The 23,118-nt window shown below is 47.2% G+C and overlaps 1 protein-coding gene across 1 annotated transcript in view; it reads right to left on the bottom strand.

The window, feature by feature from the left end:
• SLCO3A1 (solute carrier organic anion transporter family member 3A1) overlaps nt 1–23,118 on the bottom strand; it is a gene marked incomplete at its 5' end in the record, with an annotated part of 129,800 nt that overhangs the window by 10,801 nt on the left and 95,881 nt on the right. Inside the window, 5 exons of the mRNA XM_084213540.1 lie at nt 2,788–2,926; nt 3,799–3,997; nt 5,872–6,036; nt 15,538–15,801; nt 18,526–18,624. Of these exons, the coding sequence (XP_084069666.1) occupies nt 2,788–2,926; nt 3,799–3,997; nt 5,872–6,036; nt 15,538–15,801; nt 18,526–18,624 (866 nt within the window). The remainder of the gene's footprint in view (nt 1–2,787; nt 2,927–3,798; nt 3,998–5,871; nt 6,037–15,537; nt 15,802–18,525; nt 18,625–23,118) is intronic.

Genomic DNA, 23,118 nt, shown 5'->3' with positions numbered 1-23,118 from the left:
AGTATATACCTGCACTGAATACCCCTTGGGCAAAATTCCCATCACAGCAAACACACAGAACTGGGTGTTTATTTCCCATGGGCTCTCATCAAGGGACAGAAAGTACCTGTTTCAGGCAGTGGTGGGGCAGGCTGTCCTCCCACTGGTGGGATATTTTACAAAGCACAAGGCAGATTCTGCCTTCACTGCCTGAAAATTTGTCCCTCAATCTGCTCTTTTGGCCACTTTGCTTCAAGGTGCTGGCCCGAAGCAGTGTGAGTGGTTTGTACCAACCACCTCAGCTTGCTTAGCACTGCACCTCATCCTTACCTGGCAGATCTTTGATCTTTTATTACTGACACAGTATGCAACTCACAGACATCAAACAAGGAAACATCAAAGATGGAGTTATAACTTTGTCCTGTGGAGAGGAAATTTTTTGCTACCCGTGCCAAACTTCTGAAGATCCCCTTGTCTGCAACCCCACTGCATTCAACCACCTGTTATCAGAACCTTCTGCTGCCCAGCAGCCTGCACACCCAGGTTTATGTGTGCCTGTGAAGCTACACAGATGCAGAGTTTACACCTTTAACAGCATCCTGACTTTGGTGTGATTATCCATGCAAATTACCCATGTTTTTAATCACTCATTTTTTAAGCTCTGGCTCTGACAGGGAAGGGACAGGCTGGTGTTTCAATGCAAAGCTGTGAGGTGCCAGCACAGTAACTCCAGGCTGGAATTCATGTGTCTCCAGCCAAAATGGCATCAAACAAACAAGATGCACATTCCAACATGTGGTATGCAAGGGTCACTCCGAGGAATGGCTTGAAAGAAAAGTTCTTGGGGGTGCCAGAGCTCTGCCTACCAGCACTGATATATTCCTATGGCTTTTTGGACAAGTGCACCTCTGGAATCAGCTCAGTAAGAGAGAAGGAATGAAAAAGAAAAAAATACCTGAGCTACACACTGCTTTTAGAAATTGTTCACAGAGGAAAAGTGAAGAGAAGCAGTCAGAAACGTAAAATGTAGTAAAGTTAAATAAAGCATTCAGAGAATTTTATGTCCCAGTAAAAAGCAACCCTTGCCTCATCACAAGCACATAACATTCACAAGACCCTCCAGACAGGTCATTACCTGGATTATGGGTTTAAAACTTGGTTTGGCAATTTGGCTTTGCCTCAAGGCCATTGCATGGCCAAACTGATCCATAACTCTTGATAATGCCCTTCCCAGCAGATGCTATTGCTTCACCAATTTGTGTTCAAAATGTTACTGCAAAAAACCCCCACAAAACAAAGAGATGAGAAGAACCCCAAGGATGACAACAGAAAGGCAAAATGAGAAGGAGTGACTAAGAGAGAGCATGAGAGAGAGTGAGTTTTTTGCTGAGAGGTTTGCTCTTGCAGAGCACAAGGTCAGGCAGCTGCAGACTGAAGGGGCAGAGCTGAATTTTCTGAATTTTCATTGCCATGCTCCTTCCAGAGGAGTCAGAGCTTTGCCCTGCACTGCACAGATCTCTCCCACGCTCCAGCCACACGCCACCACCAGCTGAACACTTGCTGAAGGCTTGGAGAACTGGTGAGACACGATTCTGTGTGCCTGAAACAAGCTCTTAAAATCATCCTGCTGCCATCTCAGGTGTTGACTTATTGGGAGGAGGAGGAGGAGGGCAGGGAGGTAACACCTTCCCGTGTCACACGGTGATGTGGATCCTTGCAGGGCTGCTGAAAGCTCAAATTGTGGTGTTTCAAAGGGATGCCTGCATCTCTGAGAATGGAGGAGACAGTCTGTTCAAGTAGGACAAGCTCACAGGTGATCTGGGTGGGGAGGCTGCAAGTGCCTGCTCAGCAGCACTCCTGTGTGCCTTGTCCCCAGGGCAGCAAGGGAGGTTTGGTATCTCCTCAGAGAGGAAGGATGAGGCCCTGGGGGGATAATTGCATGTGGTGAGCACTGATGTGTAGGCACAAACAGTGCCTGTGACCAGGCTGACCTCCCACAGACTCCACACAGCCCCAGGCAGTGAGCAAGGATGTAGGAATCCCACCAGCAGGCACTCATTTTCAGTATAACCCAGAAGACATTAACATTTCAGCAGCAAAAAATGAAAAAGCTGGCTTTTAAGAAATTGTTAAAAATTCCCCACATCTTCTTTATATGGAGATAGTTTGGTCTTTAAGAGTTTTCTAAGGGAAAAAAACTCTTAGAGAGAGAACTGAAAAATGCAGAATGTCTTTGGATGGAAACTCTGCTCCCCTGACAACTGCTCTTGCTGCTGCTTCAGAGCAAAGCAAGGAAAGAGAAATAAGCAAGTAGAGTTAAAGGAAAGCTTAAACAAGGGTGAATAAAACCAGCAAGTGCTCACAACTATCTAGGAACCAAATTCAGGGAAAGAGCCAGAGGAAAGAGACTAAAAGGGTTGGGCAGGGCGAACATGGGCAGGTGGAGAAGAGGGGAGATGAGGAGTAAAAGAGGAGCTGGCTCCTCAGCTCTCCCCTCAGGGATCTCCTGCAGAGGATGTGTTCTGCCACTGGACACTTGTGCAGATCTCCCACCATGTTCCTTGCTTCCCTGCTGAGGAGGAAGACCAGGACAGGAGGTGGTGAGATCCCACCCTGCACAGAGCAGGCATTGATGGAACAGAGTGGAAAACAGCAGGGGCTCAGACCCACCAGAACTGAGAGGTCAGCTTCTGGGGGCACAGCCACTGCCTGTGGGTGAGCTACCCTACCAGACACGCAGGAACCTCACTCACTGGAGCTCCCAGAGCTGCTCCTACAGGTGAGAGGATCCCAGGAAAGGCCACTCACCGTGCTGCTGCAGCCAGCAAAGCAGGCAGATAAGTATGTGACCCCGTCTGCCCCACACACTGGAGTGAAGGAATCAGTTTGGCATTCACAGTTGTTATTGCACGGGGAATATGGGTCCAGAGATGAGGTTGGAGTTGAGCTGTAAGACAAAGAGAGAAAGAAATTAATGAAGAAATTAATGGACAGTGTGGTATCAGCCAGCTTTCCCAAGTGTTGCCTCACAAAGGTGCTTTTGAGGGGGATAGTTAAGGCAAACACATTAAAAAGTGGGTTCCAGCTCTAAGAAATCCAGGCTACAGCCTCTCCTTGGAGACTGAAATGCCATGGCCACTATCTCCCTGCCAAAGAGAATCTAATGCAAGGCTTGGGCTGCCCTGTTACCTCAACAAGAAGCCTCAAGGAAACAGAAAAAGATGCTGTGGAGATTGCTCTGGGTTTTTCTGCAACACTGTAAGGAGCTGACAGGCTGATTTTGTCATCTGAAGAGTTGCCACTGCATACAGGAGCAGTCAGGAAGAAAATGCCAGAAAACTCTCTCCAAGTCCTGTGAGCACAGGACATAACAGGGTTATGTGGGCCTCACTTCTCACATTAAAATGAGCCTGCAGCCAAAAACACTTTCTCTTCACCATATCTGTATTTCCAGGCATCTAAAATCTGGTTCTACAGATTCCCCTCAGGCACTGAAATCAATGTACAGAGCAGTGCATGTCCCTTACTGCCAGAACAAACCAGACCCAGTGCTACAGAGGTGCCTGTGGGTACACACTCAGGTCTGGCACCTTTTGATTCAGTTTGATTGAATTTCACATTTCAGTGAAGCTCTGTTGTCACCTGCAGGTACTCAGGTCTCTCAGTGATGAGTGGCATGGAAACATGTCAGACCAGGAGCCCCACAACACTGCCTTCCCTGTGCTTGCCCTGTGGCTGTCTGAAGGCCAGCACTGCCTTTCAAGGACACCAACATGGATTTCTGCTGGTAAAGCTCCCTGAAACTCTCTGTGGACTCACTTGTTTCCATAGGGAACAGTCACCCCTGCCACAGGTCCTGTGTCACAGCCCAGGAACAGGAAGGACACGTAGCAAGCCGTGGACACCAGGTTCACCAGCATGGCCATCCTGATGGCTCCCAGAGCAGACAGGCTGAGCTTCTTCACCAGGAGACCCCCCAGGAATATGCCCAGACATGCACACGGGATTGCTGTCATCCCTGCAAGAGGAAAAGGCAGTTAGCAAGGCCCAGTGAAAGGGCTGAACTCTCCAGCAGCCAGAGCTGTGCACTGGCACCAGGAAACCTCGCAATGCCCAGCTGCTGGAGTGGCACCAAGCTGGGGTTAACCAAAAAAAGGAACAGATGCAAACAGCCATGCTGATGCTGCCCTGGTGGAGGAACCAGGATCTTCTGCCAGCTCTCACCCAGGCTGGAGGGAATGCCAGACTGGCTGAGCTTGGCCCAGCCTGACCTAAGCAGCAGCAAATAAAGTCAAGAATTTTCCGAGGTGTTTGGAGGCTTTGGATGAGCCCTGCTGGTGCGACTCACAGGAGTCTGATCTTCAGAGACTAGGCAGGAGCAGCATTTGAAAATATGAAATCTCCCTAAAAGAATTTCATTTAACTGTGAAATGCAAAATCACTGCCAGAAGTGACTCCCTTTCCAGCACAGACAGAAATTACCACACCGTGCTTGTTTGGGATCCCTTTTATCCCTTTGCTGCCAGTTACACTCCAGATCTCACTGCCTGGACTGTGCTTAGAAGAGAATCCCAGTCCTGGCATTTCTAGACTCCCTTAAACACCATGTGAGAAATCTGATCACAACTTTGTTTCAACAAGTTGCTGTGAGAAACACAGAGGTATCTCAGTCTCCTTTCCCCCTGTCAGGTCAGAAGCAGGATGTGCTCTGGCTCATGGGTGATCCCCTCTTTGCTGGCCACCCAGCTGCACTCACTGTCCAGCCAGCTCCCACCAAACAGCTTTTTCCCTTCTCCCACTGGGTCAAGAGTAAAGTTACTTTCCTTTGCCAAGCCTTTAATTTTCAGGAAATATGGAATTGCCTAACAACTTTGAGACCTCTGGCCTTCTGTCAAACTGTATTAAAATTCACTGGCAAATTCCTGGGTTGCTGGGGGAGGCAAGGCTGACTGCAGGGGATTGTTTCTTTTGGAAAACCGGGCCAAAACCAGAAGATATCAATGAGTTTAATAGGGAAATAAACAACTGTCAGGAGAGCAGCTTGCAAACTCCTTGTTATGATATGAAGATCCACCCATGTCCTGATGTCCCAGTTTTTGACAGATCACTGCCAGCTGCCCATCTGGCAAGCTGTGGTCGCAGATCATCCAAGATCAACTTGCAGATATCTTAATTGGGTGCTGCTGAGAGAGGGGCTGTCATAAACAAATGGCTGGGCCTGCCTGGGATGAGCAGCAGCAGAAAATAAATGAATATTCTGCCATCAGTGTCCTGACAGGGAACAAATGAACACTGAGAAATGTAGAACGTGAAATCACAGCAGCATGGAATGGTCAGAGAGAAGGGACATTTGAAAGACGACCAAGCTGCACTAACTCAGGTACTTGAAGTGCTCATTGTAATCCTGTCACTTCCAGGCCAAGGGGAAAGCAGTGACCAACAGGAGACACTGGGCTTCCTAACCCAGACTGAGATGGGCTGCAGAGCTGTGGGGAGCCAGAACCATGAGACAAGCAGTTCAATGGCCACACTGTTGCTTGGAGAGCAACTGCAGTCTTGGGCAGCCAGACCCCATTTCTGCTGCTCCCAAGGCTCTCACAGACAAATTACACATCCTGGCTGTCCCATACTGCTTCCTACACAACAGGCTGGGCCACAGGGGAAGGGATGGCAGCAGGATGCAGTGGAGAAAGGATGCTGGAGGTCTGCTCTGGGCCAGGCAGCCGGGGCACAGCTGAAGGCCAGCCCTCCCACTCACAGACACATTTCCACAGCTCAAACAAGTCACTTTTTGGGCAGCCTAACCAGCAGCAGTTACCAGCCATGCTGAACACTTCCAAATCCCTTTGGAGGTCAGAGTTTGGGAGGTTGGGTGTGCCCTTGGTTACTCACCCAGCAGCTGGTTGGCAGAGGAGGTGGTGAGGTTGAACTGCTGCTCCAGGTACTTGCCCAGGAAGGCGGCGAAGCCGGCCACCACCGCGATCTCCATGCAGGCTGCCAGGATGATGCAGGTGAACACGGGGTTGGAGAGCAGGTGCTTAGTCACTTTGGGGATCACTAGGAGAGAGGAAAAAGGGAGAGCTCTGTGGAATTTTTGTCACCAATTGTGTCAGTGTTCACAGGGGTCCCAGGACGAGGAAAGAGACGAGAATCTTGACTCCGTGTTTCAGAAGGCTGATTTATTATTTTATAATATATATATTAAATTAAAACTATACTAAAAGAATAGAAGAAAGGATTTCATCAGCAGGCTAGCAAGGAATAGAAAGAAAAATGGAAAGATAAAAGCTCGTGACTCTCAGAGAGTCCGAGCCAGCTGACTGTTTCTGGCCATTAATTAGAAACAACCAACATGGACCAATCAAAGATGCACCTGTTGCATTCCACAGCAGCAGATAATTATTGTTTTTCTTTTCCTCTGAGGGTTCTCAGCTTCTCAGGAGAAAAAATCCTAGCAAAAGGATTTTTCATAAAATATGTCTGTGGCAGAGGTGTTTTTGTGTAGACTTGAGGCGCTGGAGGTGCCTTTCTTCTCTTCTGTAGGGTACACTCATTTCACATCAGGAGTAATTTCCTGTTCTGCACAAGCTGCTCGAAATGTGGGAACGCAAGAACAAAGTGAAACACCCAAACAGTGCCACTTGAAGATTCCAGAACCAAGAGGTGCAAAAAGAAATCATCAGTGATTATTTACTCTTATAGAAAACTGGAAGAATGAGAAAAATTTCCAACGTTGCTTTTTGTTTCCCCCATAGGGAAGTCAATCAAAACCTGGTGTGCTCTTTCTTCCCCTTCTCCTTCCCATACCTGCTCCCCATGAACAAAGCTGAGCCAGCTGACAGGTGCCATCAGATTCAGCATAAATCCTTGCAAGCTTTCAGACACAAACTAACCCAGCTCACATCTGGCTTTTCCTTCTCCTGCCATCCAGATTTGATTCATTTTCCTATTCCAAACTGGCTCACTCACTGATGGTCACCTCCTTGCAGCACGTGTGGGTGTTTTCAGCAGGCTGAAACTCTCAGGCTTAGCCTGGCCCATGGATACCCATGGCACAAGGATGCTCCTGCCTGGGACAGGCTGGTCAAGTCTGTGTGTTCCCACCACCTAAAGCTTCTCCAGCCAACCAGTGCATCCCATGTGGACCCTGCCATCCTTAAGAGGGTGGAAGAGGATGTGCTGAGCTGTTCACTGTGTAGGACACATACATGTAACTCTGGTTTCATGATCCCTTGGCTCTCCCCTTCCAAATCATCTGTGTCTAGAGCCCTCTCTCTACCAAGCCCATCTCAATTTCACATAGGCAAACAAGAGTTACCCTACAAAGGGAAATCTGTCTAATGAATCAGACTGCACGTTTTCTACTCCAGCGAGCATTTTAATTATTGTAGAGATAACACAGCTTGAAGAGGAGAGCATCCCAGTACAGAAGAGAGCCTTGCTTTGTCTCCATACCTGATGACTAATTTCTCCCTGAATTAAATGTGAAAATCATTAAGTTTGAAAATTACCTTGAAGTAGTGTAGTGAAGCCTCAATGGACCCCTATTTGCATTTTGAAAATCCATCCCCCAGATCCCCTGTGGTGTACCAGGGGCTGGCAGATGATCTTCCTCTGGTGCTGGCTTATGTTTTCCCTCAGGGATTTTTTTGCACTGGCCTCAGCAGAGAATGCAGAGCTCTTTGTCAAGGCTCTGCTTGGGTGCCCTTGGCTCCTTCTTGGGGACAGTGGAAAAAAGGGTTATAATTAGGTTTGATCAAACCTTTTCGGAAGAGGTCACTTCACAGTTTCTGGTCTCTTTAAATCAGAAACATTTTTTTCAAGCTGTATAAAATTTCTGCTTCCTAAAGATTTACTGAACACAATTAAGGCACAAGAGGCATAGCAATTTTTAGCAGAACGGGTGAAAAAAGAAAAGAAAAAAAGGGGGAAAAATACTGTGTGGGAGGAATGGGGATGGGGGAATTCAGACATGGATAAATTTCAGAAGCCACCTGCTGCTTCCTTCAGTTCTTTGGTGGCCACCTACAGAATTTCCCCTTCTTGCCAGGAAAAATATAGAAAATGAAAAGGTGGACTTGGCAGTAGTGAGCTTGAAAAGCCATATTTAAGGTATTAATGGCTGCTGTGCCTCGGGAGTTCAGTTTGTTCAAGATTAATGGATTCCCTGAGATGTAGCTTTGTGCCAATTTAAATCCAAAGACACTAAGGTCTAGCTCTAACTTCATCCACCAAACAACAGTGATGACAGCCTGCCTTTTGCAGGAGGGAGCTAAAGATCATGGACCTTTATTTCTGAAGTCGGCACTCAACCATCATGTGCTACCAAGGTCAAAATCCATCTTCTGTGCTTGGGGTGGACAACAAAAAAATTTGCAGAGTTATTGCAGCATCTCACACAGGAGAGGAACCCCTCACAAGGACCTTGTGTGGCAGTGCAGGGCTCCAAGTCACAGCAGTTAATCACCTAAAGGGGCTACAGGAGAGCTGGAGGGGGACTTCTGACTAGGGTGTGTAGTGACAGGACAACAGGTAATGGCTTTACACTGAAAGAGGGAGGGATTACATCGGATATAAGGAAGAAATTCTTTACTGTGAGGGTGTGAGACTGTGAGGGTGTGAGACACTGGAACAGGTTGCCCAGAGAAGCTGTGGATGCCACTGGGAGCATTCAAGGCCAAGCAGGATGGGGCTGTAAACAACCTGGTCTAGAGGAAGGTGTCCCTGCCCATGGTGAGATGATCTCTAAAGTCCTTTCCCACCCCAATCTTTCTGTGATTCCTTGATTCCACAATCATTGCTTCTCCTTCCTGTGAGTTTTCTGGGACACATCCTGTCCTCTGCTGAATGTCTGACCACTGTCTGCTGCAACTCTGTACCATCAGGCATGTGGGACACAAAACCCCATGCAAAGAGTGCACAGACAACTCAAGCAGGATCTGGCAGCCTCCACCATCTCCTCAGCCAGGGCCAACTCATTCTCTTTCATCTTCTAAGGGAAATAACACGGGGTTCCCTATAGAATTGAATATCCTTTCATCTTGCTACTGCCATTTGCTAAGATCAATCATTTGACACCGGCTGCTGCCTCATCTGTCTCAGATCTTGGGGTGAAATACCTCTGGGAAAAAGGTAAAAAGTCAGCAGCAAAGTTTAAAAATCTCTCAATGGACTAGAGTGACATGGTTTCAGCTGCTTGGCATATGGTGCTGGGTATGGAGTAGGAATGGAAATGCCTGATGGGGGACAGTGGAGCCCTGGGGAACACAACAGCTATGGATGGTGTTCCTCCACTGGAGCCAACCCAGCAGGGTGTCACAGTGGATGTCACCCTGCAGCTTCACGGGCCCAAAGGTTACCTGAACACTTTGGAGCAGCCCTTTGCAGCTATAAAGCTCAGATGAAGTCCTTTTACACAGTGGGAAAAGTCTTTTGGAGTCCAGAGAATCTCAAAAATCTACTTGGAGAGCCCACAAGGTGCAGCAGACATGGCATAGATAGACTCAGCCTCCCACTCCAGGAAGGATGAGCTCATTTCCCAGCCTCACCCCGACGCACCCGACACGCTCCAGAAAAGCGATTCCCACCGCCCTGGCAAGATGCACTGAGGAGAACACAAGACCTCTTTTCACTGCTGAAAAGTAGTGAAAAGTACTTTAAACCCTCCTCTTCAGAGTGTGGTGTGGTCACAGGATCATCCACAAGCTGGGAGGGACCTGGGTGGATGTCTCAAAGCTCCCCATTATCCCCCACAAATCCCTTGATTTCCCACCTTTTCACACTCAAGCAACACCCGTGCCAAGGCATCCAAACCCCCTCCCTGTGTCCCTCCAAGGGGCCTCTGTGGATGACAGGCCAGGGGCTTGACAAATGCACACACTTATGTACACCAAGTAGCTTTGATTTGTCACTGCACGTCGGGGAGTAGCGGGGATAATTGGCAACCTCATTACACGAGTTTAACTACTCTCCAGAAACGACAAACTATAATCATCACGTTGGTGCTTGAAATGAATTGTTTGGAACATTACAATCACCAAGGCCCCTGTTTCTGGTTGGAGCACCCTACAGAGACATGTTTTCAATTTGCAGTAAAGATGAAGAACACAGAAAGCAAAGTAATAAATTAGAGGGAGGTTTACAGCCCAGTCCACCTAGGACAGAGTGGTGAGGGAATGGCAAAATGTAGTAGTGAGCCAAATATGACTTTCTACTACCCACGTCAGCAGCAAGCCTCAGGTCTGAAGAGAAAGCAAAAGGCAAAACCTCCACCTGGCTTGAGGAAAAAGGGATGAAGAAAACAGCACAGGCAGCAAGAATAAAACACAATCTGGAAAGACGTCGCTCCTGTAAAAGAGAATATGGAGTAAGGCAAGAGGCACTGAAGATATCTCAGGTAAAGTTAGCATGCTGAAGTTCCACGTGGCCTTGGCAAAGTTATCATAATGGATATGAAGGAAAAGCATGACACACAGATCAAAAAAGCCTTCCAGACAAGATGCAAGCTTGAAGCAGCAGTTACATGCTCAAGCATGGAAAGCAGGTCCTTCTAGTCCCCATCATCTTCCCTGCAGGAACCACCTTTACTCGACTTGAGAGGGGACACAAGCCTCCCTCTCCTGCGACACAGAAGTCATGGAAAAGCATATTTTGGAGACAGGCTCTGCCTGCCTTCAGCTGCTGCTCAGCTTTGGCCCTGAGGTGTGCAGGCTGAAGGCCTTTCTGAATTTTTTAATGGTGCTGACAACAAGATGCTGGCTCAGAAACAGCCAAGAGAAAGCTGACAGCAATATCTGCACCCTCATGAAACCCAAGCCAAAGAAAACTCAGACTGACAGAACCTGATGCCTTTTATGATCAACACTTTCTCACCTAAGACTTGGATTTCTCAGCAAGCCTTTGAAGTGTTTGCAGGGGGACAAGACCCAAATCCAAAAAGGCATTAAAGTCTAAACCACCTGGGGCAAAGCCTCACCTCTGCAGCTGTGAATGAAGGCATAGATGGAGCCCTCTCCAAAAGCTTGTCACTATCAGTCATGAGAAGTCAGGAGTTAAAAACTACTCTTGTTAGCCTTTAATCCTGTCCACTCCCATGAACTCCCACTGAGGATTACAGGCTCCCCATGGTCCAGGTCCTCCCTGCACAAGTGGGAGTTTCTGGCCTGGCACTGTGCTCCCAGTGAGCACTTTTTGGGAGAGAAATCCCGGATTCAGAGCAGCTCCCTCCCTAGGTATTCAGCAGATTGGTACACTGAGCGGGACAGAACTGAACAGAAGACAAGGCAGCTGTCAGCTGTACGTCCCAGCTCTCCTACACTCTTGAAAATGAAGCTGGAAAGAAACCAAAATGTTTCCAAATCCAGGGAATTTGCGGTTCTGAAATTCATTTAATTCCACAGTGAGTTTTCTTTTAATTCCTCGTGAATGAGCTTCCCTTTCCAAACCTGGAGGATTCCGTATCAATTTCAATCCTTTTAGGGTTTTAATCTCTCTTGCTAGACAGAGCGGCAGAACATAACGAATTTCTGGTTTAAATCACTGCAAAACAGAATGCATTTAGGGCAGAATGTTTCAGGGGTGTTAAAGATCATGCAGAGGAAGCATTCTGAAATCAAATTTCATCAGAGCTGGCCGCTCAATTTAATAGATGTGACATTTCTGCGTGAAAAAAAAAGGAAGGGTTCTAATGAACTCTTTCCAAGCACGTCCCAGAGCAGGTGCTGTGTCAGAGGCAGCGAGTGAGAGGGCAGATGTGGACAGACTCGAGCAGAGGGCACAGGTGCCCTGACAGGGCTGAGCATCTTCTCTGGCCTGAGGGGCAGAGAGGTGCCCAAGGCAGAGCAGAGGCAGGAAAGCAAAGCTGTGCCCCCCAGAAGAGCAGGGACTGCACAGCCCCTGCCTGAAGCGCTCTCACAGACCACACGGAGAGCACAGGGCTGGAACAACCCTGCCAGGAGGGAGCAAAGAGCAATGGCAGCGTTTATTCAGACTTCCACTGCTGTTAATCCTTCACTTCTCTGCGCTCCCAAATGGATTTGCTTTGCTGAAATGAAATACTAATCGGGCAAAGCGGTGCAGCATCCATGTGCCAGTTTAGCCACGGGAAGCAGCTCCCAGGACTGTCCCAAGGCTTTCCTGCCTGAGCTGCCGTGCCCCTGTGCTGGGCCCCCTGCTGCCTCCACTGCCTTTGATTGCCTCTTCACCTCCTGCTCTTCAAAGGCACCACTTTCATCTCAAGCTTAGAGCTCCTCTTAAGACTGCTTCTTTCCTGGCATGAAAATACCCCACAGGAAGAGATGCCAGGGCTTCCCAAAAGCTGGGCCCTCCCTCCTGCTTAGACTTTGACAGAGATGTAAAAGATCAATACTTTGAGCATGTTCCTTTTATATTAGTCCTGGCTTTTTTTTTTTTTTTTTGCATGCTAAGGCTAGAGAAAGCCAAGGAATCTCAGCCAGCCCTCCATCTCACTGACTTCCAGCAGATCTTGTGGTGTCTGGAGCATCCTCCCACGTGCCAGCCGTGCCATGTCTCTAGCTGACAGCCATGACCCAGCTCAGAGCATGTCCCCAGCTGACACTGCCCTGCTCCCTCTCCTACCATGACCTTTCTCTTGTAAGGCTTGGAAAAAAAATGTAAGAAAACATAATAAAGCTCCTTCAGTAGCCAAAAAGGAGATGCAGTTCATCCTCTAAGGATGTGCTGTTGATACAGAGGGTGTTTGCTTAATCAATCCAGAGAAACAGCTCTTTCTCCCCACACTTGACAAGAGATGGACAATCCCCACCTCCATGCAGACATGGACACACAGCAGGAACAGCCCTGTCCAGGACCAGCTGCAGAGACAATGCTTGCTAAAAACGAGTCAGAGTTGTGGCCATACAAACCCCAAGGAGCATCTCTGGTCCCAACCCTTTGTACAGGCAAATCCCCTGCTGCTGCCCAGAGAATCTGTGCTTGTCCCATCCCTGGAAGCGTTCAGGGCCAGAATGGATGGGGCTCTGAACAAGCTGGCCTAGTGAAAGGTGTCCCTGCCCATGGCAGGGGGGTGGAACTAGATGATCTTTAAGGTCCCTTCCAACTGATGCTGTTTTATGATTCCACGGATTCTGTTCAGCGTCACAAATTCATGCAAAATCCAATGTCATACTAGGACAGAAGACACGACTATGCATGCACACACATATTTTTAACCTCTGTATATAATTAAGAGCCTTTTTTACCCTAGGAAAAAGCAGTCTTAACTTTCTCCAAGCGGTCTTAACTTTCTCCCTGAGCAGTCTTAACTTTCTCCAAAGGAGAATCAACAAATTAGGGAGACTAAGATCTGCCACAAAAGAATGCCTGCAGATATTTCAGCTGCCACCAAAGTAATGTATACCCACAGAAAGATTAAACCATCCCCTGAAACACTGCTCATCAGGAATGATGAGGTGTGTTTGCCTCACTTCAGCAACATTCAGACTCCAGACCACATTCTGACTATGACAACAGTGGCAAGGGATTGGAAAGGAGATGTCAGCTACCATGTCATCTGTGATAGCCTCAAAGGAATATCTAAAAAGGTCATTCCTTGTCTTATTTGATGTCATGTAAGTTTTATTTCAAAGTCCATCTCCAAAGAGGCTCCTGGAATACTGACTGATCCGAAATGGGGTTACCTGCAGTGAGAGGGCTAACGTGGAGGCCTGTGGTGCCTCCTGATGTAATCAATACTTGAAGCATATGGATGTGGCAGTTTAATTTCTCTACTTCAATGAGCAACAGATGCTCAGTGAACCCCCCATGGCCTCCCTGTGTGCAAGATGCTCAGCACCATCCTCAGGCTGAACTGCTGCCCCTCCATGCAGCGGGGATACGTCACATTCTTTCATTTTTCTATATGAAAACATGCAAACGTTTCCAGTGCCCACTCCAAAAGCTCAGGGGCCAGGAGCAGGCACTCTGATGTGTACACAGCAAAAGCCACAGAACTATCCATATGGACATATCATGGGAAAAGCCCATTCAAGAGAAAATCCTTGCAACAAGGATGGAAGGGATGAAGAAATGAATTTTACTGAGTTTTAAACAATTTATCCCTTTAGCTTTCTTCTGAATTTCCTCATCAAGTCAAAATTTCACATCTCTGACCTTCCCTTAATGAACAACCACATCTAGTATTCAAGGCATTTTTATATATTTAGACAACACTTTTTTCCCCAAAGTCTCTTTTTCCTTCCCACCCGCACTTCATTCAACTCCCAATTAAGGTGACTGCACAGGGAGTAAGTGATTTTCTCCTCATTTATCTAAATGCATCAGGCAGTAATGAAACCTGCTCTGCCACGGCAACAGGGAGTGGGAAGCAGCCACCAGTGCTACAGAAACACCCTCTCAGATGAAGGATTTTCCAGTACAGCCCAGAGAAAGGATACCTGCCCACACTCTCCCACGAAATGCTGGATCCTCAGCTGACTTTTAATTTGAGTCACCTCCATTTCCATCACTGTAGGGCATGATGTGAGGCTTTCTCTCTAGTTTGGTACAAATCTGCCCTGCCATTTTGCTGCTATTCTGGGCTGGTATCTCCCTCTTCCCATCTCAGTTTGAGAGCTGTGGTGATGCCCAGCACTCATTGCTTTGTATCTGGGATTGCACTAAGCTGAAGCTCAGGTACTGGCAGCTCCCAGCTTCTTTTAAGTGCCCTTGCTGGCTTGCTCTCTGTTTTGGGAGGCAGAGGGGACAGGGACAGTACACTGGAGAAAAGTTCACAAACTGCTCTGGCAACTGTGCTCCCCTTCATAATTTTTTAGCAACTCTATAGGACTATCATGCATTTCTCACAGAATTCACAGAATCACTGGGTTGGAAGAGACCTTAAAGATCATGGAGTCCAACCCATGCCCCGACACCTCAACTAAACCCTGGCACCCAGTGCCACATCCAGTCCTTTTCTGAACACATCCAGGGATGGTGACTCCACCACCTCCCCAGGCAGAACTTTGTCACCCTTTCTGTGAAAAACGTTTTCCTAATATATTAGGAAATATATTTTATATATAAAAATTATATATTTTTATATAAAATTATATATTTTTATATATAACATTATATATTTTAATATATAAAAATGGTATATTTTTATGTATAAATTATATATTTTATATAAAAATTATATCTTATATATATAAAAATTATATATTTTTATATTAAAATATATTTTTCCTAATATATTTCCAACCTATATTTCCCTTGGCACAGCTTAAGACTGTGTCCTCTGGCTCTGTCAGCGCTGCCTGGAGAAAGGGACCAACCCCACCTGAACACAACCACATTTCAGGAAGCCGCAGAGAGTGAAAAGGTCACCCTTGACTCTCCTTTTCTCCAGGCTAAACAACTCCCAGCTTCACAGCTTAAAAAATAAAATAACCCACAGCTTTCAACTGGAACAAAGCCTCTCTTTCAGACACGGGCAGCGCCAGAGACAACTAAACAGCAGCTAAGAACTGAAACTCGAGCCAGCTGATTTCTTGGGTGGCTTTGGCGGGCACGGAGGAGCCGCTGCTGAGCTGGCCTCACCTCGCAGCTGCTGGAAGCAGGTGGTGCTGCTGTCCCCATCCAGCGGGTGCCGCAGGACGCCGTTGCTGGGCTTGTGGCGCGCGCAGTCCCGGTCGGGCAGCATGGCCTGCTCGCTGTCCCCGGCGCGCTCCGGCCGCGGCGGCAGCGCCTGCGGGAAGCCGAACATGGGCAGGGACGAGAAGAAGAGTAAGGCACCGCAGAGCAGGAAGCCTCCCCACCAGGCTCCGATCCACCGAGGGTCGTCCGGGGTTATGTCCAGCTTGCCTGCGAGGGGAGCAAACAGCGGTCAGGGGTTTGGCCGCGGGGAGCTGTGAGCAGCTCTGCGTGGTGGCAGAGAGCCACAGGTAACCTGCCCAGGCATGGTGCTGGGAAATGTCTGTGAGAAAATCAGAGAAAAGAGTGAGAAACAATCCTTACCTCCACTTGCTACACCTGATATCGTGCACATGTGGAATGTGTTACAGAGATTTGTTTAGCAAAGGGTGTTTTAATGAAAAGACCAATCCGGATCAGAGAAAAGAATGAGAAACAATTCTTACCTCCACTTGCTACGCCTGATGTTGTGCACATGTGGAACGTGTTACGGAGATTTGTTTAGCAAAGGGTGTTTTAATGAAAAGACCAATCCGGATCAGAGAAAAGAATGAGAAACAATTCTTACCTCCCCTTGCTACGCCTGATGTTGTGCACATGTGGAACGTGTTACGGAGATTTGTTTAGCAAAGGGTGTTTTAATGAAAAGACCAATCAGGATCAGAGAAAAGAATGAGAAACAATTCTTACCTCCCCTTGCTACGCCTGATATCGTGCACATGTGGAATGTGTTACGGAGATTTGTTTAGCAAAGGGTGTTTTAATGAAAGACCAGCCACAAGGGTGCCCAGTGCTGGAGCTGATTCTTGGGGGAGACCCAGGTCCACGTGGCTGGAATAACAAGCTCCTCTGTTCATGGTGACTGTCTGGTTACTGCCACTCAGAAAAATCTGTCTCAAGTGAGGCAATCAAGTTGTCTCTCAAGCAGAGACAGAAGGAAACTCTTTTCTCCTTCGGGAAAATAACATGTAGCTCTCAAATACAGATAAAGTTTGAAAAATAGTCTGGTGGAGGGACTGGGTTCTTCTGCTGTCATTTCCTCCTGCCTGAAGTGCATTTTTTTCAGGTTCTTCACAGCATGAAGAGTCAGGCAAATCAGAGTTTTCTCCATATTCCCTTCTTAAAATAGCTGCTGGGTGGGCAGTGCAGCAGCATGCCCTGGCACCCCACACCTGCCCAAAACAGGGAGCAGGACAAGGCTGAACCCCCTGGAGCTTCTTCTCCTTATGCCACCTCAAGCTGCAAGGCAGAGCCAGCCGCAAAGGGGAAACTCTTTCCCGTACAAAAACAAACAGAGGCCATGTGTGCCTCAGCTTTTGCATGACAGTGACTGACCGTGGCCAAAGCCAGTCAGTCAAACTCCAGGTTTAGAGTTGGGAGCACTGCACCTCCCTGGGAAGTGGCTGAGCCACAGCCCTTGCAGGCTTCTCAGCAGTAATGTTCTACAGCTCTTCTCCGTGGCTCAGTATTTGTCTGGGGCTTTTGGGGCTGCAAATACTGAGCAATGTCTTATGTTAAAAATGGCCAGAAGATACCAAATTAACTTTTCAGCTAGGTCAGCATCTTGTCTCTGATGGCAACCAACTGCAGCTGCCCAGAAAGCCTGGAAGAATAAAGTCAGCATATATTATTCTTGTGGCCTGGGGGCTTTCTAAGCTAGATTTGGTGTCATGTTCATTTTTTTCATATATATACACTTGTCCAATTGCTTTAAAATCCATTTGGAGATTTTTAGCACCTTATGGAGAGGAGTTCCACAGCTTCATCTACTGGGAGATAAAATATTTTCTTCTGTACATTCATATTTTAGTGTAAATTATACTAAATGGTAAAATATCTAACAGGTTTCAAACAGCTCCTCTGCCAAACAAGGCTTTGGTAAAGCCAAGGAATGAAAAAGGGCCATGTGGTGTTTGACCAAACTGCAGCCAAATGCCTCAGCCATCCCAAAAGATACTTCTTTCCCATTTGATATTATTTACAATTCTTCAGCTGCCATGTGCATGTGAGATCATAAAAACAATTTTGCAGATTTGCACAATTCTGTTCTGAGTCCCGCAAGGTTCAACTCCATCCCAATGCATTCTGTGACAACACATTTACAACATCACAGGGCTGGAATACACCCTCCTCTCAGGGACAAAACCCCTGCATAAGGGTCTGTGGGATCCCATGGAGCTGAGAACTGTGGAAAAAGCACCTGAACAACTGAGGGAAAGGAAAGAAGCATCAGGACTGCTGTGGGTAGCAGGGGAGCACAGAGAAAAGCCTGTTTCATGTTGCCCTCTCATGGCGAAGAACACACAGTGCAGGCAGCAAAAAAAGCAGAATTCGGTCTACTCGAACAAAAGGACAATTTGCAAAAGGAGAATTTGCAAAAGGACAATTTGCAAACAATCTGCTTTAACCCGAGTGAAGTCAAGGTGAGCAATAAGTATTTAATGCTTGGAGAAAAGCAATAATGCTGTGGGACTGATGCTGCCCATCCATCCATCCCCTCCAGGGTCATGGGCAGAAGGTGCTGGGCATGGATCTTCCTGGGGTGCCTCCATCAGAACCTGGCTGGCTCCCCCAGCTCTCCAGATTTCACCCTGTGCTCTGGACATAGCTGCCCTGGCATGACAATGCCACAGTGCCATTGCAAGGTGCCCTTTGAGAGATGGGATGAAACTCATCTCATAGAAAAAAAACTCAGAAAGGAACAAATTTTAACCATTAAAAATCTGTTATTCACCTTTTGAATCCCAGTCTTAAAACCCTTCTAAAAGTGACACTCATACATGCAAGAGGCACTGAAGACGGAATCACAATTTCCTGCTTGTGAGCATCAACATTTTTGTCCTGATGATAAAAATTCAGCGCATTTGATTTGAAACCAAACCCAGTTCTCCTTACTTGTGTCAATGAAGACAGCATCCACATAGATTTTGGTACAGAAGGAGCCCAAGATAAATCCACAGGCTGGCCCAAATACCAGCATGGTAAACAGGATCCCTACAAGGAGAGAGAAAAGAGAAGATTAGCACCAGGCTCTGGTTATTCATTGCAAGTTGTTCTGCCTGTCTGCTGTAAGATGGTATTACCTTAGTGATGCCAAATAGATAGGGACAGCCTCTGTGCTGAATGCTCCAAGCAAAAGAGCACCCTAAATGTGTTTTGCTTTTCCATATCTCTTCAGGAAAATGAACAGATGGAGGTGTGATAATGCTGAAGGATTTCTGTTGAGCTGAGGAGACAGTGTGGACATATGCTGTGTTTTGGTCGGCTGGCTGCTCTAAAAGATGTCTTACTCAACAGCACAAGGTAAAGCAGCCCTGCCTTCTCCTCATGGGCAACCCTCTCTTTGCCACCTCCAGCTAAAATCCTGGTAGACAGAATTTTCAGACATTAGGGACAGCAAATCTGTGAAACTAGTGTCGTCACAGACTGCTGGATAAAGTCCCTTCACAGAAGTAGGAGCACTTTTCCACATCTGTGAAGCCCTTCTCCCCATCAGACACCCACGACAGATATTCATGCTCTGTGGATCTTCCAGCCCCTCACAACTGCTTGTTCCTTCTAAAAAACCTGCATGAAATTGCCAGTGTAATGCCAGGAGAAGAGCCATTATGAGTAAATTACTTATTTGTTTCAATACAGTATTTAGAAGCATTTATTTTCACTCCCATTTTGGCCCTGAAACAGGAATGCTACAGGCACAGTGCCAGCTCTCAATTATCCAGGGCAGAAAGGCAGCAGGGACACATGGATAATTCAGACAAAGAAGCAGCAAAGATAACACAAAACATTTGTGAATTAGACAATAAGAACATATTAGGTACTTTAACATTTGGGATAACAACAACATTTGGGAAAAACACCAAGAAGTCCCCCAAGGACCCTTGTAAATGGTTTTCTGAAGGGAGCAGGGACAGACTGAGCAGTGTGGAGCAGAGCAAGAGCCTGCTGGTTCCCTCTGGGGGAAGGCACTGCTGATGGACCCCTGTGCCTGGGGATGGGGCACCTCAGCAGGGACGTGCCAGCACCAGTCCTGGTGTCACTGCACTTCAGAGATGGCCCAAAAAAGAGTTTATTTGCATCTGGGTGCTTTGCTCACTCTCCTAATCTCTCTGGGGGTGTTGCCTGGCATCTCAGTGCATTTATAATGCACTTCATCACAGCTGTCTCAGCCCTCAAGTTCCTTATCTGGAAACTTTTTAATTCCCAAGCTCTCTCTCTGTGCATTTCTCAGGAGCTGGAGAAATTATCAGAGCTGCAAAAAAATTCCCAGAGACCCCCATGCAAGGCAAACCACACCTGCCAACAACAGCTTAGCCAAGCAGAATAAACTGGTATGGTCAGAGGCAACTTCACCTTCATTTTTAAAGTGCAGGGTGCCATGGTCCAGCAGTACATTTGTACTCCTTGAGCCACGGAGCTGCTCAGTCTGTGCCTTGCTCCTGCAAAGCCTCACAGGGGAGATCCCTGCTCACCTGCAGGAAAGTTGCCAGGGATGTGAAATGAGGGAAGGGACAGGCTGGGAGAGCAGAAAAAAATGGATTTCTTTTCCCAGTACACCTCAGCCCCATCTCCCCCTCCTTCCCAGCCCCAAGCCAGCCCCACTTGTGGCTTCCACCAGGATTTTATAAAATACCCGTGTGACATTTTTTGTGGTCACTAGATGGCATCAGTGTTTGTCATTCAGCCCACAGGTGACACCTGGGTGACAGTGCTGCTCAGCCTTGCTCCCAGAACCCGACGGTGTTCCCTGCAGCCCATGCAGGGTGGCACTGACACAGGGCACTGCCAGCACCCCCACATCTGCCACAGACACACTCAGGCTGTGCCCCTTCTCTGTCTGCATGCTGGAAATCACAGGTTTCAGGACAAACTGTTCTATAACTGAAGCTTTCAGGCACAGAGTGCAAGGAGACAGCGTGTAGCAGAGACTGCCAGGGCTGTGATGAACGAGACAGCACTCAAATACCTTTGAAAATGAACATGAATTATGAATTTCTATGTAAATATGGTCAAGCACATAAGGACATGCTGGGCCCCCTATCAGCTGGAGCAATGACAAATGGAGCTGCTCAGGCAGAAGGACAAGGAGCAGCCAGTTCTACCTTCTAGGCAACACCTCTGGATGCATCAGTGCTGCGTTGAGGAGGGATGGAAGTTTGTTTTGTGATGAGCTCCAAACCACAGAGCTGTCTGACCATGTGTGTACAGGGAAAACCACAGAACTGGTGTTTGCTTCATGGAGCAAAGCCCAAGACTAAGACCATGGAAAAGCATCCTTCACCAAAAGCAAAAAGGAAATATTTTCCCCTTTTCCAAGAGCAGGGACCTGTGGCTGGTGATCCAGCAGCAGGAGGGAGATGCTTGCAGACAGAATTACCTCAGAAAAAGGCAAACATCAAGAAAGCTGTGGCCAGTGCAGGCACAGGTGATGGATGAACACTTCCCCTCCCCACACTACTGCATCTCAAAACCACCATGTCAGAAACCAGCCCTGTCCTCAGTTATTAAAAACCCTCATTTCATATCCTGGTGGCTGCAGGAAGGCACGGTTTGCTCTGCCGTGTCCTCACTAGAGGGCAATGTGGGATAGAGCATCCACTGAAACACCTATCTAACATCTCACCAAGCTATTAAATTATTATTCACCTCTAGGCTAGCTTTAAGAAACCATGTTAATTGTGTTTTCTCTTTTTTTGTAGTTTGTTCTAAAATCAAGAAGAAAACAACTGGTTCACCCTGTGCCCTTTTTTATCTTTTTTTGAGCCTCCAACAAAATCCTAGGGTTGCAATAATGGTATTTTACACTTTAATTCACAAATCAAGCAGCTTGTGGAAAAACCCAAGGCATGGACTCTCACAGGGGATAGTCCAGGGTCTGCACAGAGCAGGACCACGCTCAAGGATCAATGGAGCACACTGCTGGGCACAAAAACCAGGCTAATTAACCAGGCTCTGGGATAGAGCCTGTGGTTGAACATCTATGCAGAATTGAGGACACAAGGGGAAATTAGGCAAGTTTGAATTAGCTGAAGACATCCTTCCTCTTTTGAGAAGTCCTGCACGAGTGCCACCACCCCTGCTAGTAGGAGAACACTTTCCACATCCCCCACCTCGCCATGCAACCACAAAGCTGCTGCTCAGCAAGAAGGAGGTCTTGCAAAAGCCCTTCTCCCAGTGCTGGGGCTGCTGCTAAGAATTAAAATGTGCTAATTCCGTGGCTAGCTTTAATACCTTGGTCTTTTCCCATGTTTCCTTCTAACTTTTAGATCAGTCTGATTTGATGGAGCCAGAGGACTCTGATACCAGGAGCAAACAGATCAAAGGTCCTATCCTGGCTCCACCAGGCTCTTGGGGAACTCCCACTGATGTCAATAAAACCAGTGATCAGTACAGTAATTATACATACAGTATATTATACAAAACAGTAATAAAAAATACAAATTAGTACTGAAATTTGATGGTATTTTTATTTTTAATCTCTGAGTTGTTTTTTTTTTTTAATTTTTACTAAATCATGGCAGTTCTTAGAAATACTTCAGAGAAGAGATTTTTTTAAAAAGGCAACTTTGTCTTAAGACAATTCAAACACTTTGTTTGGTAAGTCTCCAACAGTTCCTTCCAGTCTGTGTCCTTTTAGAGCGCAATTAGATCTTAGCTTGAAAACAGCTAATATTTTTCAGTTTGCCTGCTCTACTTCCTTTATCAGCCTGCCTGCATTCCAAAAAGTCAGGGAAAAAAAAAAGGCAGCAAAGCAGGCTACATGGAGAAATCAGAAATGTTTTCCTCCTCAACTTTTCAAATGGAGCGATTTGCCAGATCCTACTTTGTCCTGTCAAATAACATTTTCCCAGAGCTGAGGAAAGGATTGGGACAGAGGCCAGTATTAGATCTGACATTTTGTGATGAGACTTTATCACCAGGAAGGCCCCAAGACTGACAATGCAGTTTTCCATCAGAGCCAAGGGAAGGAGCAGCAGCAGGTCCCACATCTGTGGAGGGACGGTGGCACAGAGATGCTCTGAGTCACACAAAGTGCACAGAAAGCAAATTGCAAAGAGGGATAAAGGCTGTCAGTATTCCAGTAATAAAGAGCTTGGTCCCTTGGTGTTTCAAGCTGCTTTCCAGTAGCAACAGGATCCTGAAACATGAGCAAACCTGTGCTGTTCACAGGGTGGGTAAAACAGGTGAAGCATGGACTCGATCCCTGTCATGAATTAACTGGGGACAGTAACTCCCAGGAGAAGCCCTCCTGCCTGGAAATAAGGCAGGAGGGAACCACTGCAAGGCTTGCCAGCCTCACCAAGGCACACCTCAGGCACAGTTCAGTGAGCAGTAAGAACAGGTTCAGCAGTCATGGACTGAGGAAAAAGAACACCAAGTCATTTCACTTCAAAGCCCGGGCCTCACCGGGGGCTGAAGACATGAGGAGATTTATTCTGGAGAGCTGCCAGCATACTCCAGGCAAAGGTGAGCTGGGTAGGTGAGACA

The sequence above is a fragment of the Fringilla coelebs genome (genome assembly GCF_963513975.1).
Source record: "Fringilla coelebs genome assembly, chromosome: 12".
NCBI classification, from domain to species: Eukaryota; Metazoa; Chordata; class Aves; order Passeriformes; family Fringillidae; genus Fringilla; species Fringilla coelebs.
Note: the sequence above shows the minus strand (reverse complement) of the source record. Positions and strands in the feature narration are given on the sequence as shown.